Raw genomic sequence first — 21,203 nt, forward strand, 5'->3', positions numbered from 1 at the left:
ATTTCCAGAATATTAACTCAATTTTCTAACTTCACAATATGTTAGGATAATCACCATAGTGCATTGGAGGGGGCGTAGCAGCTGCTTCTAGGTTGAGGTGTCACTTCAAGTACCCCAGGCACTGAGTACTGTGCATATTTTTGGTTACCAAATCATTCTATCTATAATGTGCTTAAAAGTACAGTCTGAATTTCACAGCAGAGGCAATGAATGCACGCTATGTTAATTTAAATAAAACATAATTACATTTTTGGTAAGTGCTTTATTGTACTTGTATAAATTATTTTTTCTCTGAAACGTAAATTAGAATGTTATAGTTAGGAGCAAATGACTAATATTCACCAGGCAGACATTCCAGCCAAGTAGCAATACAGCAATGACATACATGTCATTGTTTCATTACAAGCAACACAGGGCCAAAAGGGATTGGTTGATGAATGAGATAAAGATCATGTTACCAATGCAGCCATCCTACCTGCACCTTTACCCCAACATTTCCAAGGAGATGTCATAAATCTTAACTTGACAGGTGTTGGTAGAGTTTCCTTTACCAATATAACACAAGTGTTCATGGTGGCAGTGATGACGATGCCTGACTAGTCTTCAGAAGTGTTCTGCTCACATCATGTCATATTTTGCATATTTTTTCAGAAAAAAGACAATGGGCTATTTAGAATCCATTTTTGTCTTCTTGATGACTCCCAGAACGTGTGTCAGAATTCTACATTCATGTTAATTTCTACAAGAATAGATCGCAAGATTGTCTAACAAGGCTCTTTAGTTCAGATTTTCAAGTTTCAGGCTGGTTGCAGAATTTGGAAAAATATCTGGCTTGGGCTGCAGAACATCCAACTAAAGAGCCTGGTGAACGGGATTTTTATTATGGGCGGCAATTGGCCAGCTAACCCGAGAATATATTCAGAGGCTCACATAGGTGATGCAGGCTTTTTTAAAAGCTAACCAAGTTGGGATAAGAACAGACAGGCCCTTCAGTCTTCACCTCAATTTCAATAGTCTGTTGAAACAGCTGAGCCCCGGGAAAAGTTTTGTTTGATTGATGACTTTTGCTCCCTGATCTTTACTGTCAATTTAAAAATGTTGAGTTTGATGAGAGAATGAGGCTTAATTTATCAACAGCATAAACTATAAGTACTTGAAAGTTTAAGTGATTGATCCTTTTATTGGGCTGTGGCAAAAATGAGTCTTTTTTTTCAGAAAGTGTAAATTTCTCAATGAATGAGTGTTGCTTCAATATAACTTCTAATAGGTTAATGGGCATTAGAGTTCCCTAGCTTTGAATGGGGTCATAAGGGTTCACAGGAGTTAGAACACAGAAGATTTACAGCCCAAGAACCGGCCCTTCAGCCCTCCAAGCCTGAGCCAATCGGGGACACAACCTGACCTGGGGAACCATGATGAAAACCTTTTGAATTTATTTTTCTAAAAGTTTCCATCTGCACATTACAGTTCATGGTATCTCTGAGGAACCTTGAACCATGACTATCTGGAAAGGTCCAACTCCAAGAACATTGCAGAGGCATAAGTGATGTTTATCCTCATAATGGATCCAGCCACATTGAGAGTACACAGTACAGGCTCATGACCCAAATTAAAATATTTCCTTGAAAATCAGAAAGATTTCCAAAGAATGGAATCCAGATTCTCAGAATTAGGAGCTGGCTGCCATTTTTAAAGGACTCCCAAGTCTTCCTAACTCAGTGAAAGCCCAGGCCATAATGTTTCCCTCAGGTTTCTCTGGAATGATCCATTCTGTCCCTGTGAAACCATTGTTTTCAAACTTTACTAAATGGGGAATTTCCTGTAAATGTAACTTTTCCAGGTGAGCCCATCTAATTCTTTACATTGCTAGGTTGCTCCCATAGATGTTGACATTCCTGCAGCCCTCTGATCCTAACCACTGAAAAACAGTGGAAGCTAATCATAAAAAACAGTGCCACCTTTCTACAAAGGAAATGTTTCTATTAATATATAGCAAAATGAATATTGTGTTAATTTTAAATTAACAATTTTTCTTTAAAAAAACTATAATCTCACAGATTCCTCAGGATGGAGAAACCCATTTTGGAAATATTAAGCGTGAAGCGAGAAGGAAATCCTCAACAAGATAATTTAGTTTCAACTGACATCAGTCTTTGGAATTATGGCACTTCTGCCAACTCTCATCAGGTTGAAAATCTTTAGCCCTGATTTGTAATCCTGGTTCTGTCAGACTAATCAATGACAGGAGTACAAACCCATGTCTCTGTGGACACACCTTAGACATTCACCAGAGCAACATCACAGCTAATTTCTAAAGGCATAGCTGATGATGACAGTACTGTTGTTTACTTTACTGAAAGATATCTGGATGGGTATATGAATAGGAAGGGTTGGAGGGATACGAACCAAATTCTGGCTAATGGGACTAGGTCAGATTGGGATGTCTGTACGGAGCATACAAGCTGAACTGAAGGATCTGATTCCGTGCTGTATAATTCTGACTCTAAATTGCACATTGCTAATGCAGCAGGACTGGTAATCTCGAGGTCTGATCCCATTCTGGACACGCCCTTGAATGTGGGTGAAAATTCAGCCTCAGGATTAGGTTTGGTCTGGATGGAAATTCTTCCCAAGCAAGGCCCTTATGCAACTGGTCCTGAAATACACTGCTTTTCACAGTTTAACTAGCTAATCAAGATGACAAATTTCTGCGCACCCTTCAAAGGTTATTTCTCACAACACTTACAATGCTAACAGAATGTTAAAATATCCTGGGGATATTTATGATCAAGAAACATGCTGAACAATGTTTATGCCTCCTGTTCAAAGTCTCCATCATACATCAAAATAAATTTGATCTTAAAAATAGAGTTGATTACCTGCTTTGAGGACAGTAGGTGTCTCTGTAAAGTAAAACAGATGTAAATTATTTTAGTAATATGTAAATGAGAAAAAAGCTGCATAACTAAGAATTTGCTTCCCAAGTAATAAATACCCCTTCTGTTTTCACTTTTGAATATTAAGCTTGTGCAAAATCTCCAAAAGATAAATTCTAATTAACTACAAAATTCTTTTCCTTCTCACTCCCAAGCAGTGCAAGAGTAAATCTCGAAGATAATGTCATTTTGAACAGATGCCATCATTATAAGTTACTTATGGATAATATTATATTGTAATAATTATTTAAAACATAAGTGCTTATACAGCTACCAGTTAAACATAATCAACTGACAAAGGATTTTGCCACTGTTTTTAGAAATGTTGGATAAGGCTCAATTATTCCCCCACCAGCATCAACCGCTGTTAAAATCCCAACACAATTAACATTCTGGTAAAGATAATTTGATGTCAGCTGTTACATTCAATTATCTGAAATGATCTGTAACATTTTCATGATTTCTTACTGTGTTGTGCCTCAGAGATTTGATAGGATGAAATAACAGTTTCTATGTCTAAACAGGACATTTATTTAAAATGTTTTTAAAAATGGTCTCTCATGCTTACACCTTCTTGTTTCAGTTTAATTTCTTGTTTGCATCGAGTTTCTCTTTCTTCATAACCACACCCAGTCATGATGAACAACACTGAATTGTGTCAGTACGCACATATCAAGCTCCAAAATATTGAAATTTTGAACAATACTTATAAATGTATATGCAAATTCGAGTTGGAATGTAAATACATTGTACCCTAACATAACTGAAAAGGCTCAATTAGTGGCATCAATAGTTTTCAGGTAGGATATGATTGCAGGACAGGAATGAAACGCAAATGGAAGATATGATAGAGGCAAGATTAGAGTGGTGTTGGAAAAGCACAGCAGGTCAGGCAGCATCCGACGAGCAGGAAAATCAACATTTTGGGCAAAAGCTCTTCCACTGCCTTGCAGAGGAGAGAAGGCAGCACCTCATTGAAGCAAGGGTCTCAACAAGCATAAAAATGGCTAAATAGAAGCTAAAGCATGTGATCCAGTACCAAAAGCCCATTTTCTCTATTCTTTCATCATCAAAACAAAGCCTAACAGCTGTGCACTAACATGCAGCAGTCTGTTTGGGAGCAGTAATTTCATACAACTTTTTAAATGGACAGATGTTCTGCAATGGCAGGTTCACACCTGAGCAAGAGATTGAGAAGTTAAACTAATAATTTGGTTGCAAACAATAATGCTACCTGGAAATAAAAGCTAAATAACTGATCATTATCTTATGTTTTTATCAGTGCTGTCAAAGTTAAACTCATTAATTTTCTGATTGCTAGCATTAATGTTTTACTGTTTAATTATGTGGCTGATTCAACTGAGTTATTTTAAATAAAGTTATACATCACCCAATTAAAATATACTGCCAATGGTCAGTCTGACACTGTTCCCTATTTACTATGATGACTATGATAAGTTTATTAATCTGGTGTATCTTTCTCTTTTTGTCTCATTGTTAAAACAAGACACATTATAACAATAAACAAGGCTTTAGATTTGACCACAAGTTTGGAATTTTACAATTCTACCTTTCAGTTATTTTTGAACTGAGTTGAATTGTTGTTTGTCAATGGAAGTTTTAATCTTAATAAAGGATTCCATATATGCAGAATGATCAAATGCAAATACAACTAATTAAACAAGATTAATCTCCAACATGAAAAGTGCATATATGGTGACAGACATCTTGTCAACAAATGTAGGGTTATAATCAAGTGGAGAAACAAAACAAACATTACAAATAAAAATAAAATAGTGGTGTCACAAGGTATAAGAAACTTTTGGCTTCAGGATAGTGGCAAAATGCAACACTATTATAATTAAAATCCCTCAGGAAGATACTAAATGTGAATGTGTTAAATGTGAAAATAAAAGCCTCTATGAAAAGCAACTGCTAGCAGAAACATTACAGTAAGAGTTCCATTGTGCTGAAGGTCAACTTTGTCAAGGGCTAAGGAAGCATCGTTTCGTGCTGATGTCACTGGATAGGATCCTAGACTAATATTCTGGGGAACATGCATTTGAATCCCACCATGGCAGATGGTGAAATTTGAATTCAACAAAAACTGGAATTAAAAGATAGCCAAATGGGTCAATTGTTGTAAAGAATTCTGGTTCACTAATGTCCTTTAGGGAATGAAATCTGTTATCTTTACTTGATCTAGCCTACAGGTGAATCCAGATGCATAACACTGTGGTTGCCTTTTAACTGTTCTCTGAAATGGCCTCAGCAGGCCACTCCAACCAAGAGGCACTTAGAGATGGGCAGTAAATGCTGGTCCAGCCAGTGATACCCATATTCCCATGAAAGAATAACAAAAACTTTTCAAGGCTATCCAACACTTGTGCACCAAAATACCACATCTGTAATTTAGTGAACAAAGCCCTCCCATTTTCTTTTAGCTATAAATGGTTTTAATTACAGACAGAGAAGTCTGCTGAAATGGGTTTGTGCATTTAAACAAACTCCATTAATTTCATAAGTTTGCATGCCCATCATGGTGGAGATTTTCTGCCATAGGTATCCAGGGATATGAGTTCTTTATTCTTTCTTTATTCTTTCAAGATATAGTTAATGGGATATAGGCAACACTGGCTGAGCCAACAATGATTGCCCATCCTTAATTACCCTGCAGAAGATGGTGTTCAGCTGCCTTCTTGAAACTGCTGCTGTCCTTGGGATGTTAGGACATCCACAATGCTGTTAGGAAGGTAATGCCAGGATTCTAACCCAGTGGAAGTAAACAAATGATGATATAGTATTAATTCAGGATAATGTGTGGTGTGGAGAGGAATCTATAAATGGTGGTGCTCCCACATATCCTTTAGAAATGAGATCATAAGTTTGGAAGGTGTGATTGAGGGAGTTACTGCACTGTGTCTTGTAGATGGTACACACTACTGCCACATGTTGTAGGTGGTGAAGGAAGTAAATCTTGAAGGTGGTGGATAGATATCAATCAAGCAAATTGTCCTGGATAAAACTTTTGTGAAGATTCTCTGACCTTCCTGTTTAGTTCAGTAATGTCTTTGGAGCTGCAGCAGAAATCCCAGTAAAATAGTATAAGCAGTTGCTTTCTGATTTTTTAAAATGGAAATTTATGGAAATTACGGTGGAAACTTGAGAACAATAGAAATTCCACTGAATTTGTTTTATTTCACTAGCCTGTTGTAAAAAGATAAGACTCCTCGCCAGAACTTCAGCACTCTCAGATATCTCTGTGTCACTGATGTGTGAAGATATTCACACCAAAGTATTAATATCCAAAATATTATTACATTAATTTTAGGAATAGGAAATTTGAAATTGGTCAGCTTTTAGCTAATCAAATTCGATGGCTGCCTTACGCAGTAGTAGATGATGGAATAGTTATTTATACAGACTGTGTTCTCTACTTAATTCTAGAGAACAATTAAATTAAAATTTCTTATGTCTTGGGAAATGGATGGTTATTGATGTGGAGCACTGTCTTTAAACTGATAGCTCCCATCTGGAATGCATAATCCTAACCCTGCCAGCTGCAACAGGCCAAACTGAAAATATTTTGGGAAACTTTAGCCCTGTGAGAATACATAGCACAATTATTTTTGTCACACCAGAAAACAATTGAGAGTGTCATTTGGAGAGATTACATTGCATGCAAAATAGAAAATAAAAACACATTGTACAATAATCAGCATGCTGTTGACGTTAGGGTTGGATTTACAAAAAGACATTTAATACTCCTTTAATGACCACAGCATATTCTGTGAAGTACTTAACAGTCAATTAATTTCTCTTGAGGTGGGGTGACTGTCATATGTAAGGAATGTGATTTGGAGATACTGGTGTTGGACTGGGGTGTACAAAATTAAAAATCACACGATACCAGTTTATAGTCCAACAGTGGACAGTGAAGAGGGTTACCTCAGATTACAACAGGATCTTGACCAAATGGGCCAATGGGCTGAGAAGTGGCAGATGGAATTAAATTTAGATAAATGCAAGGTGCTGCATTTTGGGAAAACAAATCTTAGCAGGACTTATACACTTGCTGGTAATTTCCTAGGGAGTGCTGCTGAACAAAGAGACCGTGGAGTGCAGGTTCATAGCTCCTTGAAAGTGGAGTCACAGGCAGATAGGATAGTGAAGGAGGCATTTGGTATGCTTTCCTTTATTGGTCAGAGTATTGAGTACAGGAGTTGGGAGGTCATGTTACGGCTGTACAGGACATTGATTAGGCCATTGGAATATTGCGTACAATTCTGGTCTCCTTCCTATCAGAAAGATGTTGTGAAACTTGAAAGAGTTCAGAAAAGATTTACAAGGATGTTGCCAGGGTTGGAGGATTTGAGCTATAGGGAGAGGCTGAACAGGCTGGGGTTGTTTTCTCTGGAGTGTTGGAGGCTGAGGGGTGACCTTATAGAGGTTTACAAAATTATGAGGGGCATGGATAGGGTAAATAGGCAAAGTCTTTTCCCTGGGGTCGGGGAGTCCAGAACTAGAGGGCATAGGTTTAGGGTGAGAGGGGAAAAATATAAAAGAGAACTAAAGGGCAACAGAGGGTGGTACGGGTATGGAATGAGCTGCCAGAGGAAGTGGCGGAGGCTGGTACAATTGCAACATTTAAGAGGCATTTTGGGTGGGTATATGAATAGGAAGGGTTTGGAGGGATATGAGCCGGGTTGGACTGAAGGGTTTGTTTCCATGCTGTACATCTCTATGAACCTATAAGGTTTATTTGGAAGCACTAGCTTTCGAAGTGTTGCTCCTTCATCAGATAGTTGTGAACCACCTGATGAAACAGTGCTTCCAAATAAACCTGTTGGACCGTAACCTGGTGTTGTGTGATTTTTAACTTTGTAAGGAATGTGGATCCTGTGAACTCCCACCAATAGCAATGTTGCATTGATCATTTCATTTGTTTCAGTGATGTTATTTGAAGAATAAATATTGGACTGGGGAATGACTTGTCAGCTCTTTTTCAAAATAGTGCAGTCAAATCTTTTATGTTCACCCAAGACAGATCTTGGTTTAATACCTCATCCAAAATATGGGGCCTCTGGTAGTGCAGCACTCCCTCAGTACTGTACTGGAGTGTCACCCTGGAGATTTTTGTGTGCAAGTGCTGTGTAATTGCTTCAGCTCAAATTAATCTGAGTGCTCAAGGCTGAAGCTGGTTACAAAGAGTAAAAAAAAACCTGTCTATGCTCTAACAATCTTGACTATGTTGAGGCCTGTTCTAGTTGGCAAACATTTTTTTCTATCATTCCTGTACAGTTCTATTTTCTACATTGCTCTGTATTTTTCAGCCAACAAATACAGTTAGGGAATTACATTTGAATGGAGTGGTATATCATGCAAACTATTACACTGATTTTTACTAAATTACAGAGCTCTGAAATACGAAGCATCCTCACTGCGTTGTCCCTGTACCTATTTTGAACAATTATGCAACACTCTCTAAACGTTTAATATTTCTTATCTCACTTGTTTGCTGAAGGACTAAAAGTAAACAATATTCATAATAGAATACGTTTGCCAAGCAGATCCAGCATTGTACATTCAAACCATTTAAGTAATGTATCTAATTGAAAAGCACTCTGTACAGGGTCAGGTCAATTCATGGAATGAGTGGTAAGTGGATTGAGACATATTAAGTGCTTTTCTGAGTGTAATGCATTTGTTTCCTTCGAAGGAAATATTGTAGTTTCAGCAACTAGTGTCAAATCTCATCTCTCTTCAGGATTCTACACTGCTGCAATCACATTGTTAGACACTTGTGACCTTTTATCCTTTGGATTAATTTGTTTCATTTACAAAAAGCTATAAAATAACAGGAAGACCACATCTACTTTACAAATCCCTTTCTCCTCCCTGCAATAATTGAAAATCTCCAAAGAAGATTTACAATCGAAATAATGAGCTATTTCTGTAGTAATGACTTAATAGTTTAACTGTTGATCATTAAGTTGGTGATATTTTTGCTGATTTGTGAATGAATGGTAATTAAAAACAGACTTTTTAAATTACCTCCATACTAGTGAGCAGAAAGTAGTCAATTGAAACCAGAGATATTAAAAGTACTCCCTGTAGTGCTGTACAGGAAATTTCACAGATAACCATTTTTATTCTGCTGCAAAATAACTGAGATTATGCTTCCCTTTGTTCACCCTTTACCAACATAACCTGAGCAAATTTGTCAGTTCTGGAATATGTTTCATACAGACTAATATTTTCAGAATGCAAGGTTTCCTGACCTAACATTTGAAAGGTTGGCATGAAAGCAATGACCCCTGCTAACCGTAACTCTTGCTCTTGATAGCTGCCCCATAACCTTTTGATTCAGTGTGGGATGTTGACTGGCTGGAGGTGGAGCTTTCTCCATCAGGGAGGAAGTGCCACCTCCAAGCGTTTTGCCAACCTGTTCCCCTCACTTTCTTGAGGGGGAAATTGACTGGATAGAGAGACATCTTCCTGTTTTTATTCCATGAGTTTGAACTACTTGTCCACAATGGGCCTTTTGTGAAACCATTTAGCCTCTTTTAAAACCCATTTAATCTCTGCGGAGCCACATTAAGCATACGAGGGCAGCAAGTGGTGGTTAAGAAGGTAAATGATATGTTAGCCTTCACAGCAAGAGGATTTGAATACAAGAGCAGAAATGTCATGCTGCATTTATGCAGGATCATAGTGAGACTGTACTGTGTGCAGTTCTGGTCTCCTTATTGGAGGAAGGAGGTTCTGCTTATGGGAGGGAGTATAATGAAGGTCCAGTCAGTGACACAGATCTCTTAGCTTATCTTCTAAATATTATTTTATACAATGAAGTGTGCTGATCTTCAGGCAGACAAGTAGAGTGTTTTCCATCTGATTTCCATCAAAATGCAGTTTTGCTTGGGCTCCTGGATGCCTTGCTCAGTTCTAGAATTCAACTCTTTTGTCCATGATAGAACCAAAGCTATAATGAAGTCAGGAGCTGAATGGCCCCCAGTGAGCAGGATATTGCAAAACCAATGCCATTTGATAGCACTATTAATGATACCTTCCATAATTTTACTGATAATGAAGTGTAAACTGATGGGGTAGTAAGTGGCTGGGCTAGATTTGCCCTGCCTTTTTTGGACAGGACCTACCTGGGCAACATTGCCTACTGTAGCTCTACTGTGACAACTTGGCTAGGGATGTGGTATGGTCCTGACTACGGGTCTTCAATATTATTGCCAGAATGTTGTCAGGGTCCAAAGCTTTTGCAGGAATAAGTTCCTCCAATCACTTCTTAGTGTCACTTGGTGCAAATCAAATTAACTGAAGCATCTACAATGCTGGAATAGGCCAAAATGAATCATCCACTTGGCATTTCTGGCCGAAAGTTACTGTAGATGCATCAGTTTTACCTTTTGCACTGATGTGTTGAGCTACCGCATCCTTGAAGATGGGGATATTTGTGAAGCCTCCTCCTTCATTGAATTGTTTAATTGTCCACCATCATTCCCAAATGGGTGTGGCTGGACTGGAGAGCTTAGATTTGATTGGTTGGTTGTAGAATCATTTATCTTTGTCTACTTGCTGCTTATGCTGTTTGACACACACAATATTTCTGTTATGTAGCTTCATCAGGTTGATACCTTGATTTTAAGTTACGCCTGGTCCTTCTCGTAACATACCTTCCTACATTCTTCATGCAACCAGAGTTGATCTCTTGGATTGATTGTAATGATAGAGCAGGGGGTTGCAAATTTTGGTTCAGTATAATTCTGTTGCTGCTGACTGCTCACAGCATTTCATGGACACCCAGTCTGAATTGCTAGTCTACCCTGTGAGCATGATGATAGTGCCATAAACAATATAGAGCATTCTCAATGTAAGATGGGACTTCATCCTACCACAGATGGTGCAGTTGTTACTCCTACTGATACTACTGACTCATTTGACTCATTTTCTGAAAGAGATGCTCTCTTTGTTAATTTCTTTCCTTTGTCAATATCAATAGCAATTCCTTCCAGTCTAGTTTAAACCCACCACAACCAAATGTGAATAATTCAGCAAAATATTGGTTCAAATCAAGATCAAGTGCAATCTCTTCTTTTTAAATAAGTGCCTCAGAATCCTGTCCTGAATTGCCTAGTATCTGGAGTCTTCCTTCCTGCACCATGCCTCAAGCTTTGACTCTCATTGGTGTGAGCAATCAAGGGATAACTACTCTTGTAGTTCTACTTTTCACATTGCTCCCTAGCTTCTGACAACCTGATTATAGGACTTTAATACATACTCTTGTTATATCTTTAGTACCAATTTATAGATTAACGTCTGGCTCATTCCCTTCTTGCTCAGTATGGCGCTAGGAGTGTAACACAATGTGCGACACTTACAAAGACAGTTATAGAAAAGTCCGTCTATTCTCCTGACTATGAAATCTCTTGTACTGACCAGATTTATGCTCTTTGTTCTTCCCTCCTGTACAGCCCTTTGCCCAGTAGCACCATGGACTGAACGGCACTTCTTCAAATTGTCGGTACTCTTGGCAATTTCTAATCCCAAGAAGTTATTTCAGAATGGCGCATGTCACAAGCCTTCCTGCCTCTTCCCAGTCTTAAAGATGGCTATCCATTTACTATCCTGAACTCCAGGTATCTGTGGAGTGGCCAACTACTCAAGTATATGTTCCAAGAAACATTCATCTTCCCTGATGCTCAGAACTATCTCCACCTACTCCAAGGTCAAACAGCTGGAGACTCTTCCTATACAAGTGGTTACCTACAAGAAGTGCCCTGCACCATATGGTGCAGGAATTGCAAGCAACAAGTATCAGAAGACCATCCATGCTCACACACTTCATTTTATGGTCTCGCAAGTATCTTATTTAAACTTAATTAATTATTTTTAATCAATGTTGATTACAGAACATTACTTCTGTTTATGAGTCACCAATGACAAAAGCAAAAGTTGCATAAATCTCCCAAACTTTGTCATAATTGTTCCAAAAGAAAAGTAGTTGTACCTGTTTTGACAGCAAGTTTGGAAGCTAAAAACAAAATTATAAATATTAATACATGAGTGTGTGGGTTTTAATAATCAAATAAAAAAAGTATCAAGTTAGAGTTTTTTAATTGAACAGTATTCAAACTAATTGCAATTAAATATTTGCAAAAACTGGCCAGTTTCAACTTTTTTTAGTGCACACACACAGAAATTGAACAGTTCAAAAATGAAATGCAAGCTAAGTTTGATTTGAAGTTACAGAATATACATACGTCCTACATTTACCGGAGAAGGTTTCTCTGGGAAATAAAATTAGAGAATGAGATCCCTGCTGCTTTGTCTCAACACACTTTACTTGGCACAATAACATTTGATTGATTAAGCTTTACAGAATCTACATAATTGGTTGTACAGAAAAATGCAAACAGGCAAGCTCAAAACAGGAGAAAATTAAATATAAATTCTGTTTTAATGACTACAGGCTGCAATGAAGCAAAAGGTACAAAGCTGAATATAATGCTCAAAATGTAATTTGAATAACCAATTTAAAAAGACACACAAGAAAGATGTTTTGCTTTATGGCACTACAAATGCACTATTAATAAGTTTCAAGCAAGTTGCATTGTTGCATTGTATTTCAGATCTTTTAGAGATGCATATACTTTTTAATGGTGAAGTTTGACTAAATCAGGCATATTTCTCAATGTTAGCATTTTGCCACTGCTTAATATCTGTTTAAATTTTCCACTGTTGTCAGAATTAGTTTGAGTTAAAATTTTGCACATATGCATACACCTGTATTCCTTTCCTCCAGCAATCATGTAATGTCTTGAGTAAAACACCACAGAAAAGGAAAAATCCTAGACTAAATCAGTGCATAAGATTTGGGAAATTCAATTCTGATCCCTTCAGTCAATCAAAAACACATTCCACAAGATCAGAGTAACCACTAAGTCCCAACCTTCATCTGCTGCACATTGGGTGGTGAGCTAAAGGAAAGAACCCTCCCAATTGTTCTTTGGACTAATCCAATCTGTTCAACATTCAATTTTTGAGCCAGCACTTGTTGTGAGTGTCAAACTTTTGCATAAATAATATCTCCTGACAGCTAACTGAGTTCTGTGTTTGCTTATTTTATAAGGTAACCTGACTATTCCTTACCTCGTTAACTCAAGTTGTCTGTCCATGCAGCTTCTACTCTTGTGTCAGCTATCAATCTTTGTTACACTCCTGGCATTTGGCTCTCCAGTTTTCCTTCAATCAGTATAATTTTTACATATCTTTCAGATTATGCTAACAAAGCTTTTACTGTCCTTTCTTAAAATCTCATTTTTGCTCAAAATACTTCTTTTGAATTCTCGGCCTAGATATCATTCTCTTTACAAACAATAGTACCTCATTTAAACTGCACCTTTTTCCACCTCAGATTCAAACAGTCCTGTCACATATCTGTGTTTCTATCTTTGAACCCATTCATCTTTTTGGGGAAAATGAAAGGTTAAATCCTTGTCCCTTGCATCCTGTTAAATTAGTTATTTCCAGAGACCACTTTTTCAATAGCAAGGAACCCTATGACACAACATTCATCCTCTAATGGGTGTTGTACAATGCACTTTAACAAATATAAATACACCACTTGCAGCTATCATAGCAGTATTTAGTACCATCAAATCACCAATAATTTGAATCTTTACAATTAAACATACATTGTAAGAAAAAGTGGATTAGATAGAAGGGCAATGAGTATATTCTAGTCATGTGAATAATTGGTAAAAGTTAATCGAAAGTTGATCCAATTTTTATATGCATATAAATAACTTACATATTCAAACACAAAGTTAAATTTCAAACTATTCCATTGATACCAACCTAAGATGAACAGTGAGGATGACATTAATTAACTGCAACAAGACATAGACTGATAGAATGAGCAGACATAATCTGGCAGAATGAGAGACAAGTGGCAGATGGAATTTAATACAGAGAGGGGCAAGGTGATGCAGGTATAATTTCTGGGGCATCCCATAAGCTGCAGCACATCATTACATCAAGTAGGTGAAGAATGCACAATTTAGTTAAGTTGGTGAATTTGTAACCCTCAGTACAAATGAGGCTAGTCAAATTGACAGAGTTACAGGGATTTGTAGTGGGAGTGGGCATACTTGACCATTAAGGCTTCAGTAGGCCAGCTAGGGGCATTTGAGGGGTGAGACAATGTTCCATTGCCTAAATGCACAACTTGTAAGGAACCATTGTCAGAGGATCATGCAGGTCTGTGGAAGATATTCTGGGAAATGTGATGATTCCAACATCCTCAGGCACTCAGGTGACACAGCATTTCTCCTCAATGCAGCAACAGGCATTTGATCATAAGAGTTAATTGCTAGAGAGATGGCTTATGATCCAATGATCAACCAAAGTCACCATTGATGAGAAAACTGGCGTACAATATGTACTGATTCAAACCTCTTTGATTGCTGTGGTATGTTGCACCTTTCACAATTAAGTGTTTCCAAAAAGAGACCTCCTGGCAGTGGAAGGTCTAGCTGACTAGCCCACATCCTCAAATGATGATCATAGCTGGCCAGTACATCTGAGGGCTAACAGGGATTGGGTGCTAGTATACATTATGATTGTGCCTTTCAGAATCATCTGAGGTACCTTCGATAGATTCACTGGCACACTATCGTCCTTTTTTGTATTGATCTAAGTTACTGATACCAGGTGGGGGAAGAATGACCGGCTTTGTTGTACAGCTAATTGCATTCCATCCGAGTTGTATGTAATCTCATGACATCTCAGGTTAGATTTAAGAGTAAGTACACATTATTGTTTAGGTACATGGAACTTGGCCCAGGAAGAACATCAATTGACCTGGTAACAAACTGGATAGCTCTTCCCATCTAGATAGGTGGATAAGGTAAGTGAAGGCCTAGTGATCTTATAGCTAGACTATTAATCCAGAGACTCAGATAAAGTTCTGGGATTCAGGTCCGAATCCATCTTTGGCAAATGGTGGAATTTGAATTCAATAAAAATCTTGAATTAAGAGCCCAATGATAACTACAAAACCATTGCTAGTTCTCAGGAAAAACCCATCTGATTCACTAATATCCTTTAGGGAAGGAAACTGCCATCCTTACCTGGTCCAGCCTATATGTGACTCCAGACCCACAGCAATGTGGTTGACTCTTAACTGCCCTCTGGGCAAATAAGGATGGGTAATAAATGCTACTCCAGACAATGACACTCTTATCCCATAAATGAATAAATAAAAACTTACCTCATGATGTCAGTTAACCCTTTCAGTTACTAATACATATGTGTAATAATAAGTTTGTTATTAATTTTATAGCAACTTGAACTAAGCTTTCTACTTTAGTACTGAGTGGGTGTTCAGATAAGTTGGGTATGGATGCTAGGGCAGTTGCTTGCTCCTCCTGCAGAATGTGGAGGTGGGAGACATGGCACATGTCTCCACTGGCTACATCTGTGGGAAGTGTACCCAACTCCAGCGCCTTGAAAACCGTGTTAGGGAATTGGAGCTGGAGCTGGATGAACTATGGATCATTCGGGAGGCTGAGGAGGTAATTGAGAGGAGTTACCGGGAGTTGGTCACTCCTAAGGCTCAGGACAAGGATAGATGGGTTACAGTTAGGGGGAGGAAAGTGGACAGACAGACAGTGCAGAGATCCCCTGTGGACATTCCCCTCAGCAATAATTATAACATTTTGGATACTGCTGGGGGGGGGGGGGGGGGGGGGGGGGGGGGGTGGCGTGGGGGGTGAACCTACCAGAGGGAAGCCATAGCAGTCAGTTCTCTGGCACTGAGCCTGACACTGTGGCAAAGAAGGGAAGGGGGCAGAATAGAAAAGTACTCGTGGTAGGGGATTCAATAGTTAGGGGAATCGACAGGAGATTTTGTGGACAAGATCGGGATTCCCGGAAGGTATGTTGCCTCCCTGGTGCCGGGGTCCGGGACGTCTCTGATCGGGTGTATAAGGTTCTAAAAGGAGAGGGCGAACAGCCAGAAATCGTGTTACATATTGGCACTAATGATATAGCCAGGAAAAGGATCGAGGATATAGAAAGTGATTTCAGGGAGTTAGGATGGAAGCTGCAAAGTAGGATGAACAGAGTAGTGTTCTCTAGTTTACTACCGATGCCACGAGATAGCGAGGCGAGAAACAAGGAGCGGGCGCAGCTTATAATGTGGCTGCGCAGCTGGTGTAGGAGGGAGGGCTTCAGATATGTAGATAATTGGGATGCCTTCTGGGGAAGGTGGGACCTGTACAAGAAGGACGGGTTGCATCTGAACTGGAAGGGAACCAATGTCCTGGGTGGAAGGTTTGCTCGAGTGGTTCGAGAGGGTTTAAACTAGTATGGCAGGGGGATGGGAACCTGAGCTGTATACAGGAGGTGAGAGTTGATGCAGAGGTAGCAAGAGGTAGACCAACTAGTGGGAGGGATTTTCCTGGGAAGGAACCAAAAGATCAGTTAAAGTGTGTTTGCTTTAACGCAAGGAGTATCAGGAATAAAAGTGATGAACTTAGATCATGGATCAGTACCTGGCGCTATGATGTTGTGGCCATAACAGAGACATGGGTTTCTCAGGGGCAGGAATGGTTGCTGAATGTCCCAGGGTTTAGAGCATTTAAAAAGAATAGGGAGGGGGTAAAGAGGAGGGAGTGTAGCACTACTAATCAGAGAGGGTATCACAGCTACAGAAGCTTCCATTGTTGAGGAAGATCTGCCTACCGAGTCAGTATGGGTGGAAATTAGGAACAGCAAGGGAGCAGTCACCACGTTAGGGGTTTACTACAGGCCCCCCAATAGCAGCAGGGAGATGGAAGAAAGCATAGGTTGGCAGATTTCGGAAAAGTGTGGACGCAGTAGGGTTATTGTAAAGGGGGACTTTAACTTTCCCAGTATTGACTGGAACCTCCTCCGAGCAGAAGATTTGAATGGAGCTGTTTTTGTAAGGTGTGGTCAGGAGGGTTTCCTAACACAGTACGTTGACAGGCCGACGAGGGGAGAGGCCATTCTAGACTTGGTGCTCGGAAACGGGCAGGGACAGGTATCAGATCTTGTGTTGGGAGAGCATTTTGGCGATAATGACTACAACAGCCTCACATTCTACATAGCTATGGAGAAGGAGAGGATTAGGCAAAATGGGAGGATATTATGATGTGATTAGACATGAGTTAGGAAGCATGGATTGGGAGCAATTGTTCCATGGTAAAGGCATTATAGACATGTGGAGACTGTTTAAGGAACAGTTGTTGCAAATGATGAATAAATATGTCTCTCTGAGACAGGCAAGAAGTGGTAAGATAAAGGAACCTTGGATGATGAGAGTGGTGGAACTTCTCGTCAAAAGGAAGAAGGTAGCTTACAGAAGGTGGAGGAAGCTAGGGTCAAGCTCAGCTCTAGAGGATTACAGGCAGGCGAGGAAGGAGCTCAAAAATGGTCTGAGGAGAGCCAGGAGGGGGCATGAGAAATGCTTGGCAGAACGGATTAGGGAGAACTCAAAGGTATTTTACACTTATGTGAGGAATAAGAGAATGGTCAAAGAAAGAGTAGGGCCGATCAGGGATAGCATAGGAAATTTGTTGTGTGGAGTCTGAGGAGGTAGGGGAAGCCCTAAATGAGTTTTTTGCTTCTGTCTTTACGAAAGAAACAAACATTGTAGTGAATGAAACCTTTGAAGAGCATGTGTGCAAGCTGGAATGGATAGAGATAGAGGGAGATAATGTGCTGAAAATTTTGTCAATTGCTTTGCCACTTGCGAAGATCTTTGCATCCTCGCTCTCCACTGGAGTCATACCTGAAGACTGGAGAGAGGCAAATGTAATTCCTCTCTTCAAGAAAGGAAATAGGGAAATCCTCAGCAATTACAGACCAGTAAGTCTCACGTCTGTTGTCTGCAAGGTTTTAGAAAGGATTCTGAGGGATAGGAGTTATGACCATCTGGAAGAGCATGGCTTGATTAAATGCAGTCAACCCGGCTTTGTGAGGGGCAGGTCATGCCTCACAAACCTTATCGAGTTCTTTGAGGATGTGACTAGAAAAGTTGATGAGGGTTGAGCTGTGGATGTGGTGTATATGGACTTCAGCAAGGCATTAGATAAGGTTCCCCATGGTAGGCTCATTCAGAAGGTCAGGAGGAATGGGATACAGGGGAACTTAGCTGTCTGGATATGGAATTGGCTGGCCAACAGAAGACAGCGAGTGTTAGTAGAAGGAAAATATTCTGCCTGGAAGTCTGTGGTGAGTTGTGTTCCACAGGACTCTGTCCTTGGGCCTCTACTGTTTGTAACATTTATTAATGACTTGGATGAGGGGATTGAAGGATGGGTCAGCAAGTTTGCAGATGACACAAAGGTTGGAGGTGTCATTGACAGTATAGAGGGCTGTTGTAGGCTGCAGTGGGACATTGACAGGATGCAGAGATGGGCTGAGGGGTGGCAGATGGAGTTCAACCTGGATAAATACGAGGTGATGCTGAGTACAGGATTAAGGATGGAATCTTGGCAGTGTGGAGGAACAGAGGAATCTTGGTGTGCAAGTACATAGATCCCATAAAATGGCCACCCAAGTGGACAGGGTTGTTAAGAAAGCATTTAGTGTTTTGGCTTTCATTAACAGGGGGATTGAGTTTAAGAGTTGTGAGATCTTGTTGCAACTCTATAAAACTTTGGTTAGATCGCACTTGGAATACTGTGTCCAGTTCTGGTCGCCCTCTTATAGGAAAGATGTGGATGCTTTGGAGAGGGTTCAGAGGAGGTTTACCAGGATGCTGCCTGAACTGGAGGGCTTATCTTATGAAGAGAGGTTGACTGAGCTCAGAATTTTTTCATCGGAGAAAAGGGGGAGGAGAAGGGACCTAATTGAGGTATACATGATAATGAGAGGCATAGATGGAGTTGATAGCCAGAGACTAGTTCCCAGGGCAGAATTGGCTAACACGAGGGGTCATAGTTTTAAGCTGGCTAGAGGAAAGTACAGGGGGTTGTCAGAGGAGGGTTCTTTACACAGAGAGTTGTGAGAGCATGGAATGCGTTGCCAGCAGCAATTGTGGAAGCAAGGTCACTGGGGACATTTAAGAGACTACTGGACATGCATATGGTCACAGAAATTTGAGGGTGCATACATGCGGATCAGTGGTCGGCACAACATCGTGGGCTGAAGGACCTGGTCTGTGCTGTACTGTTCTTTTTTAGGTTAGATTAGATTACTTACAGTGTGGAAACAGGCCCTTCGGCCCAACAAGTCCACACCGACCCGCCAAAGCGCAACCCACCCATACCCCTACATTTACCCCTTACCTAACACTACGGGCAATTTAGCATGTCCAATTCACCTGACCTGCACATCTTTGGACTGTGGGAGGAAACCGGAGCACCCGGAGGAAACCCACGCAGACACGGGGAGAACGTGCAAACTCCACACAGTCGCCTGAGGTGGGAATTGAACCCAGGTCTCTGGCGCTGTGAGACAGCAGTGCTAACCACTGTGCCACCGTGCCGCCCTAACCACTGTGCCACCGTGCCGCCCAACCACTGTGCCACCGTGCCGCCCAACCATTGTGCCACCGTGCCGCCCTATGTTCTATGTGCCAGAAAAACTTGGAGTCCCTCATAATGAGACACTTTCCTTCAGGGTCTGGAGCACTTTAAGTACAACGTTATTGCCTTGCAATATTCCAAACTGTTGCCTTTATCATCACCCTATGCACTGGTAACTTAACCATGGAAAACCGATGAACATTGCTGATACACAAATGGCACCATTAACAGTGACATGAGCAAGATCTTGTGTGCTTTCCCTTCTGCCTCCATCACCGGGCTGCACTAGTTTAAATCCAGCCCCAGGTATTAGCCACAAGGTTAGGGTGCAGAGTTGACGTTATTCTCCTTATTGAAAAGGAAGTTGATGGGAGATCCATTAGAGACACACAACATTGTGACAGGTTTATCAAATGTGCGGGAAGAAAATCTATATCCATTTGTTGTTATTACAAACACTATGAGACACAGAATTAGGAAGCGAGAGGTAATGGAACAAGCACAGTGGAAACAGAAGCAATGAATAATTTCAAAAAGAAATGAGGATATAAGGGAACAAAACTCGCAGGACTATGGAGATAAAGTAGAGGAATTGGACTGGCTAGATTGCTTTACAGGCATCCAGCATGGGCTGGATGGGCTTCTTCTGTGCGATTATGGCATAATGATTTCTTCTCAAAATGCATTACATCCCTGACTGTGTTACTGTCTAATGGATTCATCTTGTCTTCCTATTTTCAACACTGAACTTTAATAAACAGAAAAATCAGAACCGCCTTGAGCAGCAATAATCAAATAAGCATAAGATGGTGGCATGTATTAAGTTTGCATGCACTGAATTCTCACATGCAGACAGGATGCTTCGCAAACTACATACGTGCTGCTGTTTGCTTTGTTGAACCAGCTGGGGGAAAAAAAAGTCAGGTAAAAAAGTGAATTGGAGGTTATTAGAGGCGAGAATAGAAGTTTGTCAGGAGTTTCTTATCTAGGTTTTCTAATCTGATTTTAAGAGAGATCAACACAAGATGATTAAAATATATGAAGTGGATACCTTTAGTCCTGCTGAATGAACATCTTCTTTAAAAACAGCCTGCAGCTTTTGGACTAGTTTATGAATGTAACATAGAGAGCTTATTGAATAGAATGTAGTTGAACATTGGTTGGTACGTAAATAAACTTGATGCATAGTAGTTCGCTCTTTAAGACACTCTGGATGTATTTTGAGGGCTATTCATTTGCTGCATTTATTTAAAGATGTCTCAAATCAGGGTCCTCTTAGATGCACTGGTAGCAGCCCTACACTGTACCAGGAGGCCTCGGTCCAAATCCGGTTTGCTCCAGAGGTGTTTAATAACATCTCTGACCAGGTTGGTTAGAAAAATAGATTAAATATTATAAAATGAATATCTGAAATTGGGGCCCTCTTGTGTGCAGTGGTGGGGTGGTGGGGTGGGGGGGGGGGCTGTATCCCTCAACTGGGACATCCAGGGTCAAGTCTCACCTACTCCAGAGGTGTGTAATTACATCTCTGACAAAGTTGCTGAGAATAATAAAAATTAATATGTCTCAAATTAAACTCTTACAAATATATCGGTGTTTATATTGTGAATTTCAGGTGCATTCATGGAAAATGTAACGCTCTTAGTGATTTTTATTTTATTATTTCCTAATGATTTTTAACTGAGTCTCCAATCAA

At 40.0% G+C, this 21,203-nt stretch overlaps 1 protein-coding gene across 1 annotated transcript in view; it reads right to left on the bottom strand.

Moving 5' to 3' along the window:
* The window catches only part of trdn (triadin), a 426,623-nt gene that overhangs the window by 26,967 nt on the left and 378,453 nt on the right, over positions 1 to 21,203 (bottom strand). The window contains exons 53-56 of the mRNA XM_060854831.1: positions 20,385 to 20,411; positions 12,212 to 12,238; positions 11,959 to 11,982; positions 2,880 to 2,903 (exon numbers count right to left, since the gene is read on the bottom strand). Of these exons, the coding sequence (XP_060710814.1) occupies positions 2,880 to 2,903; positions 11,959 to 11,982; positions 12,212 to 12,238; positions 20,385 to 20,411 (102 nt within the window). The remainder of the gene's footprint in view (positions 1 to 2,879; positions 2,904 to 11,958; positions 11,983 to 12,211; positions 12,239 to 20,384; positions 20,412 to 21,203) is intronic.

This window comes from Hemiscyllium ocellatum, chromosome 3 (assembly GCF_020745735.1).
Source record: "Hemiscyllium ocellatum isolate sHemOce1 chromosome 3, sHemOce1.pat.X.cur, whole genome shotgun sequence".
NCBI classification, from domain to species: Eukaryota; Metazoa; Chordata; class Chondrichthyes; order Orectolobiformes; family Hemiscylliidae; genus Hemiscyllium; species Hemiscyllium ocellatum.